This window comes from Miscanthus floridulus, chromosome 16 (assembly GCF_019320115.1).
Source record: "Miscanthus floridulus cultivar M001 chromosome 16, ASM1932011v1, whole genome shotgun sequence".
Taxonomy (NCBI): domain Eukaryota; kingdom Viridiplantae; phylum Streptophyta; class Magnoliopsida; order Poales; family Poaceae; genus Miscanthus; species Miscanthus floridulus.
In genome coordinates, this window is record NC_089595.1 from 104,383,001 (window position 1) to 104,392,594 (window position 9,594).

Here is a 9,594-nt window from a genome sequence, read left to right on the forward strand (position 1 = left end):
GGAATACTCCCTCCATCCCATAAGTGTCATTCTAGCTCTTGGCCCACCTAGAACTAGTAGATTTAGCTACTTTTTTAGTTTTCTAAAGTGCAATTAATACATACTAAGACACTTTGTGTAGGAGACACATGCATATTTTGCTATAACACTATTTTTTTTCAAAGAATCCTAGAGTGTCACTTAATCAGATTGAGTACAACAGAGAATATAATTTTTAACCATCTTTCCATTTCTTCTTCTTTTTTAGATTTAGATTTACACGTGTTTGTAATTTATCCTATAAGGCAAGCCAAAGACAAACCTTAAGTTTTAAAGGGAAGTTTACTTCTCCAGAATTTCTCCATCCTTTTATTTGTCACCCTCTGAATTTGGGGAAAATATTTGGTGCAAACACCATTCGGCGCAAATATGAAAACACTATTGAAACACATATCTAGCAACTTTTAAATTTTTTGAAATGATGCACATCCATAGTACATCTATAGAAGTAAATTGTTAGAAAAGTTGAGATTCAAACTCAATCTAGAAAAAATCATATGAAAATAAAAAAAATCATGTGCACCTACATTAGAAAAAATAAAATTCCTATAATTTTCATTTGATTTTTTAGAAAATGATTTTTGCATCTTAACTTTTGGGTCAAATGTACATTTATAAATATACTATGAATGTGCATCGTTTCAAAAAATTTGAAAATTTCTAGGTATGTATTTCAAAAGGATTTTTACGATTGCGCTAAACAGGTGATTTGCAATGAATACTTTATCGTGAACTTGAGCCTCCTAAACATTGATTTGATTGTGTAAACCCCCAGACTTCTCCACTAACCAAGGCATTCTATCTTACTCTCTCATTAAGATGAAACTTGTCTAAAATCTACATCGGTCTCACTCTCTCCCATACCTGCATCTCAGGTTGTCCATTGAAAGAAATGTTTCAATTTACATCTTCCCAACAGTCACTTGCCAAACACATTTTTATATAATCATATAATTTGGGAAAATATTTTTTTTGAGGAGTATTTTGTGCACAGAAATGTCCTCCCAAAACAGAGTACTTCTCCCATTGTTAACTTTAAAGATAGCAGTCGTTTTTAGATTATGTTTGGTTTTGTTTAATTCATTTGAAAATTGAGATCCCCCTTTTTTAGGGATTTGTTCTGCAAATACCTTGGTTCTGATCGGTAGGGGTCCTTGAGGGGATTCAGCTATGACTTCTCTAGTTTATTGGTTAATCTTATTAAACGCTAATCTAAGAAACGGTTCTGTGGAAGAAGCTCCAAAGGGGAGCCATTTTTGTACTACAAGAGTAAAGCCACATAAAAGTCTAAAACATGTTTTCTTCAACTTCTATAGTTCTCTGGCTAAAGTCGGTCGCAAAGAAGTGCTGCCAATCAGGCTCAACAAGTTGTAGCAAGTATCATGTTCATCTGTAGAGTGTAATCTCAAGAAACATTTCCCTAGCAAGATTTCACACATTATTCTTGCATCTATGATTTCCATGCCCCCGAAATCTTTAGTTAAACATAAACTATCCCATTTTATCATACGTTGGTCCTGTTCGTTTGTCTTATAATCCGTACTTTTCAGCTTATTTTTTTCAGCCGAAATATTGTTTTTCTCTCACAACAAATCAGGCGGAACAGTGTTTCGGCTTGTTTTTTCAGCGAAGCGAACGGGGCCGTTATCATAATGAGGCCCTTGAGTTTGACCGACCTGATTGAAAGTAACAATTTTCATCTCATCTCTATTTGGTGTACATTCAAATTGGGAGTATTTGAATTTGTATTTGTATTCTCCTTCAAATTTTAGTGTATAAGCACGTGACATGGCATCGCTTGGCATCGCTTGTTTTGTTGATGATCCATTTGCATGACTAGCTTTTGTTATTCCTGAAGTCAATGCAAGTCATCACGATTTATTGGTGCTTGTGTTTTGCACACTAGATTTAGATCCAGACTTGATTAGTCATTGTTAACAAGGTCGATTCTACGCTAACACGTGTAGTCAGAGTACGATTAACGCATTCCACTGACTGTGGGTCCGCCAGCTTGTGTTCCCGTCTCGGACCCACCAGCCAGTGTCTCATCCGTAAGGCACTTGTACTTTGTGTGATGTTGTATCAAACTATTTTTTTTTTCAGATTCGACTATTGTTTGAAGTGTAAAATTAAGGGGCATTGTCACACATCGTTTAGGCTTCGTTCAGTTACCTGAGAATAATTCCCAGCCACACAGTTCCTTCATTAATTTACAGAGCGTGGGAATGATTCCTGACCATTTCAGGCCGGGAACAGGCTAACCGAACGCCCCCTTATTGAAATCTCCAGAACTGGGAACATGTCGGAAGCAAACTCGCCTGATGATTCAATTCAGAAGTCAGAACACCGCTATAAGCCATGTGCTTCTGAACTTTCATTTCCAGCAAACAAACATGTCAGAGCCCCCACATAACTGTAAGGATGGGGATGGTGCTCCAATGGGTATCCTCTATTCTCCTCTAGTTCAACTCAAAGAACTAAGGACACCTCATTTTTGTATATATAGTTCATTAAGTTGAATTAGAGAAGAACCACGGTTCGCTCCACCCCCATCCTTACGTAACTGTGTATGCAAGAGACTACTTCTCGACATAATGTTAAGAAATTTCTAAGCATCATATAATCCACAAGGGTAGCATTATTTATGTACAAATCGACCGTACTAAGTCGAACTCCCCAATTGAGACCATGGGCATGTTCGCTTGGAGGAATTCTGGAGGAATTTGGATGGTTTGGAGGAACGCTGGAGGAATTTGTGAGAGAAAAACACTGTTTCGGATGAAAAAAAAGCAGATCAAGCCGAGTTTAAGGACACACGAACGGAGCCCATCTGTGTTTCTCCTTCTAAAGCTGGAGATACCTATCGAGCACTGTAGATGTTTGCACACTAAGAACTAGGAGCAGGAGCAGCCTCCAGTAAGCTCAAGTACTCTGCAATTGCCTGTCCTTCGTTACTGACATCAATATCGTTCCTCATTGATAGGAATAATTTTTTTAAAAAACATATTGTCCAAAAACTTTTTAATTAGATCTTCAAATATAGTCATAATGTATTCTAGATTTTTTACTAGCCAAAGATGAAAAATGAGGTTGGATCTCTATAGTATGCACAAGATATAAAGGAACTATTGTAGGGTGAAAATATATATAGAGTTCAATTATTATTCAATTGACTCTCTCGATGACGATTTAGAGAGTAAATTTAAGAGAAACTCTTAGATATGCTCTTCACTGTTAGTTTTATTAGCCTCTTTGGAGCTGCTAACAGGTAGCCTATTAGCAACATAATAATAATAATAATAATAATAATAATAATAATAATAATAATAATAATAATAATAATAATAATAATAATAATAATAATAATAATAATAAATATTATTATTATTATTATTATTATTATTATTATTATTATTATTATTATTATTATTATTATTATTATTAGGTGAATTCAAACAATTCCTACTAATAATTAGCTAGCTAAATATTAATATAATACTAGTGAATCCGAAAGGGCCCTTACTCCATCAGCCTTGCCATAGCCTACTGAGTCCAGGTCAGTCATGGCTAAACCTCAGCTACGTACATTTCCAAAACGGATCAGTCACAAGCACTTGGTATCATGGTATCTGAATGCAATGCGATTAGTAAATTTGTGTGTTCGGCCATTTTCAATTAATCCCCGTGAACTCGTTGCAGGTGTGGTCTTCCCTCAAGTACCCTGCATGCACAGGCGCACAGCAGCACATCTTGACACGGCATCTCCTCCACCTCTCCGCTACGTGCACACGGAACCCGGGAAATCGAAAGGTTCGGCTACTAAGCTAACTTCGGCGACATCGCGGCCGTCAAAAAGTCGAAACAGCCAGCGTTGCAGCGGTTGCCGGCCAGCCGGCCGGCGTAAAGCCCCAAATCCTTACACCGTTACGACCTACGACGACACTGTGAAATGAAATAAACCGCAGGCGCACGACGGCACGAGCGGAGCGAGCGAGCACCGGCGCGCCAACCGGCCCTGGCCATGCAGGCGTGCACACACTGACGCACGTCGCGCGGCGCGCGGCCGCCCCTTTTCCACGCGGGTGTCGCCATTGTTACTCCCCGGTGTGCTCACTGTCACACATCATATCATTAGCGGTTATCCTTCACCTTCGCGCACACGTCGCTGCGTGCAGTTTGATCGATCGATCTATGTATATATCGTCAGCAAGACAGCAACGTAACCACCCTCGATCAGCAGAGATGTGCTTAGTAGCTCCGGCGGCGACTATGGCGGAGGGGCTCCAAGAAGCCGACGACGTGCTGTGGCGGGATCACCGCCACCACAGCCCGGATGACGGCGGCCGCGACGACCAGCGGCAGCAGCCGCACTGCTGGCCAGGCAGGAAGCAGCCCTGCTGCCCCCGCCCCCGTCCCCGCCCCCGCGTGGACGACGACGACGCTGCTGCTCACGGAGGAGGCAGCAGTAAAGTCCGTCGACCGGCGGGCTCGTCATCGTCATCGGCGCCGGTGCCCATCGTCATCCCCGTAGCCGCAGTGAAGCGGCCATCCTCCTCCTCATGGGCGGCGGAGGACTACTACGGCGACGACGACGACGAGGCGGCGTTTGTGCCGCCGCACGTAGCTCTGGAGGCGAGGTGGCGGCTGTCGGAGGGGAGGGCGGCCTCGTCCATGTGCGAGGGGCGCGGTCGCACGCTCAAGGGCCGCGACCTACAGACCGTGCGCACGGCCGTGCTCCGCATGACCGGGTTCATCGAGACCTGATGCATCCTCTCCTGCATGCAATGCAATTAGGATGATGATCCGTAGCTAAGCTTAATTATTAGCCGAGCCGAGCAGTTTTGCATTTCAATTTTCAAAATCGACTGTGTAATTTAGGAGTAGTTTCCAAATTTGCAGAATGAGGGTTAGTTAGCATTTTCAGATGGAGTTTATTTGTAATTTCCAAACTAAATTAAATATGCTGCTGCATGCGTCACGTCGTGTGGGCATGATGGATCCAGAACGATGGACACTCCCTTCAGCGAATTGAAGGGATGGACAGAGACGTTCACACACACACACACCAAGTTTCGCCGCTTGGCCTATGGCCCGTTCGCTTGTTTTATAATTTATATTTTTAATTTGTTTTTTTAGTTGGGGTAGTTTTTCTCTTCAATAAATCAGTCCAAACAATATTTTAATTTATTTTTTTCCGTGAAACAAACTGGGCCATAATGAGGTCCTTGAGTTTGACCGACCTGATTGAAAGTAACAATTTTCTTCTCATCTCTATTTGGTGTACATTCCAATTGGGAGTATTTGAATTTGTATTTGTATTCTCCTTCAAATTTTAATGTATAAGCACGTGACATGGACATTGCTTGTTTTGTTGATGATCCATTTGCATGACTAGCTTTTGTTATTCCTGAAGTCAATGCAAGTCATCACGATTTATTGGTGCTTGTATTTTGCACACTAGATCTAGATCCAGACTTGATTAGTCATTGTTAACAAGGTCGATTCTACGCTAACACGTGTAGTCAGAGTACGATTAACGCATTTCACTGACTGTGGGTCCTCCAGCTTGTGTTCCCGTCTCGGACCCACCAGCCAGTGTCTCATCCGTAAGGCACCGTACCGACTGCGCTTCATTGCTTCCGCAGTTCCGCCTCCCGCGAACCGCGATGCTTCTCGGCTACACAGCATATTCCCTTCCTCCCCCCACCCGCTGCCCCGTCTCGTGCTCTTACCTCACCGCCGGTCAGTGTCAGCCCCCATGGACCCCACCGACCAGTCGCCGGAGGAGGTGTACTCCGTGTGGGCCCTCCCGCCGGAGCCCACCCGCGACCGTTTCCGCCGCATCATGGAGGGCCTCCGCGCCGCGTACGGCGGCCCCGCCTTCCAGCCGCACGCTACCGTCGTCGGTGACTTCCGCGGCCGCCGCTCGGAAGCCGTCGAGGTGCTCAGCGCCGCCGCCGCCGGCGTCCAACCCTACACTGCCCGTGTCACGGGGGTTGCCCGTGGCACCTTCTTCTACCAGTGCGTCTACCTCCTCCTCGAGCCCACCACCGAGGTTAAGCATCTATTCTCCTTGGATCGGTTCCCATAGTTAAGTTGTTCTGCTCCGGGTTTCAGACTTCCAGTTGGGTTTGAAATCCACAGGAAATGCTGACGCAGTATTGCAGTGTGCATTGGAATCATTTGGCTTTCTTACATCAAATTCTCTGAACTTTGTTAGGTGGTGGGAGTGAGCGATCACTGCTGTGCCCACTTCGGTTACAAGAGAAAAACTCGTGAGTGTACTAGCTGAATTTTGTTCCTGAATTAAAAATCCATGTTAGTGATTATTGACTTTGGTTGCGGCATTTACAGCATACATGCCACATGTCAGCCTCTTATACGGAGACCTTACAGATGAGGAGAAGGAGGAGGCAAGGAAGAAGGCAGAGGAGCTGGACAAGGATATCTGTGGATTAGAGTTTGAGATCTCTGAGCTTGCGCTCTATAGAACGGATACCGCAGATAAAAGCTTGGAGTCATGGGAATTGGTGGAGGTGTGCCATCTTGAGAAGAAGTGATTAGTTTCCTCTCCATGATGATTCTGCTGTAAGTTAATTCTGGGAATTTGCATTGCGTTGTAGTGTCTTGTTGACTACTTTCTAAGCAACTGGTACGTATCACTGGCATAATACTGTCAATGGGAGTAAGGAATAATGTGCTGTGCTCTTCTGATTGTAGTAAGGAATAATATACAATCTGCAATGCTCTGTTAGTTTCCCATTAAATATACTTTGGATTATTCAGATTGTGGCTGAGTTTGTTCAATACCTGTTGAAACAAGTAGGTACTCTAGTAAGATCCTGAAACTGTACTGGTTTCTCCCTGGAGAATATTTTGTCTGATTAATCTTGGAATATACTAGTAATATTGGTCTATATTCCGTTAAGAGACTAAGCTCTCAACCCTTCAAGTCATTACAATCATAGTTTGGGATACATAACATTCAGCATATAGAGGTGGTGCATTGACATTCAATATAGTGCACATTATTGATGATATTTCTATAGTGTGACCATGCAGTGGTCTATGGTCTCTACTCTTCCCTAAACCTTCTTCCACCCGATCCACCTTCCCTTTGACAGTTGAAATATGTAGCAGTGGCAACGCTGAGGTGATATTGCCGTGCAAAGCTTCTGCAGTTGAAGTTGTGGCGCATTTCTGGTGCAAAAACTGTCCTCCTGCCAAGTTGACGGAACAGCACAAATACCAGCCTGTGGATGCCAGATCTTGGGTCCGGTCTCTCATAAAATACTAGCTCTTGGCCTGCAAGGGCATCCTGACATTATCTACTGAAGAGTTTAAGGAGCACTGAAGTGTGTGGAAGTGGAAACATCGTCATTTATTGTTTTTAACTCTTTCAATTCAGACGAAGAGAGGCCTTTTAGATATAGCTCCTCTTGTTTGAGACAATTAATGGTTGCTTTGTTTCCAATATCTGTTTCAAAATCTTTGGTAAAATAAAGTATGAAAAAACTTTATATACTAAAAAATGTACTAGAATATAACTTTAATATGACAACTGTAAATGAACCTAGTTCTGCTGAAATTGTCCTCAAGGTTACCAACCAATTAAAGGGCAAACAGGGGCCTTGTGAATCATACTATACCAGTTTATTTATGCTATTAAATACTTGTTTGTGTTTAATATTGATATATCCAGACTCCGGTAATGGGTTAGATTGAAATTCTACCTGATTGCTTCATTAGTTATGCTACTAAGTTAGTGGCTTTCATGATATTACTATACTATGCATGTAAGCGCTAAGCTGGCATATTGCATTCACCTAACAAGCTGGTCTAGGATTCAGTCTATGGTTGCTGATTTCATGTATTAATTGCATCCTTATCTGCATCAGGTCAGTGGTAGTCAACAGGTCCGAGAAGCAAGAAGAGACTACAACTTAAGCTCCACAAATACTATATTCAGCAGAAACGCAATGGAATGACAGATAACTATATGCATTCATACCAAAGTTGACACTAGTTGTTTCAGGAATATCTGTCACCATCCTACACAATAGTGAACCAATATCATAATAAGGAAAACTAAAAAGAACCAAATCTAGGAAGAGTGAAACATATTGCACTTGATTTACCAGTGCAAGTACTCCCTTAGTGATGGATGGCTTGGACTTGGAGCGTCCGGGTCAATCAGTACCTTCTCAAGTCAAAGACAAACAAGTTAGCATATAGACATGTTTGTATACTGCTAGATTTAAGGCATTTTGTTCTTATTAAATTTGTTCAAATTAATACTGATAAATCCACTACAAAGCGCATAATACTTTTGTGTTACATAACAAAAGGATTGACATACATTCTCCCAATCGGTGGCATTATCTGTAAATTGCTTGTTGACTCACCAGGGTGTAGAAAGCCCTCATGTCATTGCCACCGACATCAACTCGTGGTTTACTTACAACCGCAGATGGCTTTAGCTCAGCACTTGCCAGAAGTAGCCTATTGTTGTATGTTATTCTTAGTGAAATGGTTGGTGTAAAGGGATCCAACACATCCTGTATGACATGAGCCATGACCAAAGAATCGGTTGCTGACATATTGCAGAAAAATAACTTGTGAATGATATTGGCTGTTGCTCTTATTAGAACTCTGAACTTCCTCCCTATGGGACTGAGGAAGCTGCAGTGTGAGCATGAACTATTTATACTGGAGTTGAGGAAGGCTGTCTTATTCAACTTCCAGCATTTGAGATACCATTGTCATGTCATACGTCACCCAGATAGCTGAAGTGTGCTACTTTGCCAAAACATGATCTCTATGGTGTAGTCAGGTTCAGTGGTGGAACCAGGGGGGGGGGGGGGGGGGGGGGGGGGGGCAAGAACAGTATATTTTTATTTAATACTTATATAAATATTTGAATTTATAGCAAAAAAATCAATTTTCACTCATTTTTTATTAAAATTTTATGATTTTGGTTATAAATAGTGTAAATGTTTTAAAAAAGTTGTTGAAACATATAATTGTGTATATTTTATCACACTAAAAAATGTGATCATATTTGTCCGGCCCCCCTTAATCAAAATTGCTGGTTCCGCCTCTGGTCAGGTTGCATAGTCCTTTCAATTATATGCTTTAGCAACTTAGTTATTAACATTGCTGGAGTTTGCTGGAGTAAAGCATGTAAACTACTGGCAGCTTTAGTGCAGTCAGCTGTAGTGGTGTGAGCATTGAGGTGCATTTAGTATGTTTTGTTTTCCTTGCAAGAGCATATTAGGTTAGACATCTAATTAGTGTTTTGTTTCTCTTTTCGTCTAATCTGAAATTTTTGCTGCATACCTTAGTGTTTGTTCTTCCACATAAACACCATACACTGGCGTTGAGTTGTATTTCCACTTGTTGAGAACCCACATGAGATCTATGGGCTGTGAGGTTGGGTGCATTAATGACGCATCTGTTATTACCAAAGGAATTGCTGAAGCCTTTTCTTTTCTTCTGTGCAAGTTCTGCAGATCTGAGGTAGTTTGATACTAGTTACTGCCCTTTTTGTGCTCT

At 41.9% G+C, this 9,594-nt stretch overlaps 3 protein-coding genes across 5 annotated transcripts; 2 read left to right on the top strand and 1 right to left on the bottom strand.

Moving 5' to 3' along the window:
* Positions 1-4,095: 4,095 nt before the first annotated feature.
* On the top strand, positions 4,096-4,898 carry LOC136510136 (protein S40-1-like). The gene is made up of 2 exons (XM_066504700.1): positions 4,096-4,143; positions 4,280-4,898. Exon 2 carries the CDS (start codon positions 4,282-4,284, stop codon positions 4,801-4,803), a length of 522 nt encoding a protein of 173 aa, XP_066360797.1. The 5' UTR covers positions 4,096-4,143; positions 4,280-4,281; the 3' UTR covers positions 4,804-4,898.
* An 801-nt stretch (positions 4,899-5,699) lies between these two features.
* LOC136512530 (cyclic phosphodiesterase-like) lies at positions 5,700-8,520 on the top strand. 3 transcript variants are annotated; one of them, XM_066506493.1, is made up of 4 exons: positions 5,700-6,094; positions 6,260-6,314; positions 6,394-6,627; positions 7,938-8,520. In XM_066506493.1, exons 1-3 carry the CDS (start codon positions 5,798-5,800, stop codon positions 6,597-6,599), a joined length of 558 nt encoding a protein of 185 aa, XP_066362590.1. In that variant the 5' UTR covers positions 5,700-5,797; the 3' UTR covers positions 6,600-6,627; positions 7,938-8,520. The 3 variants fall into 3 exon arrangements, with proteins under 3 accessions (XP_066362590.1, XP_066362589.1, XP_066362588.1); XM_066506492.1 differs by lacking the exon at positions 7,938-8,520 and adding an exon at positions 7,164-7,303; XM_066506491.1 differs by lacking the exon at positions 7,938-8,520 and having other exon boundaries at positions 6,394-6,793.
* On the bottom strand, positions 6,988-8,736 carry LOC136512529 (protein VERNALIZATION 3-like). Its single transcript, XM_066506490.1, has 5 exons — positions 8,698-8,736; positions 8,445-8,654; positions 8,178-8,239; positions 8,051-8,091; positions 6,988-7,344 (listed from the first exon to the last, which is right to left on the bottom strand). Exons 1-5 carry the CDS (start codon positions 8,734-8,736, stop codon positions 7,115-7,117), a joined length of 582 nt encoding a protein of 193 aa, XP_066362587.1. The 3' UTR covers positions 6,988-7,114.
* Positions 8,737-9,594: the final 858 nt, after the last annotated feature.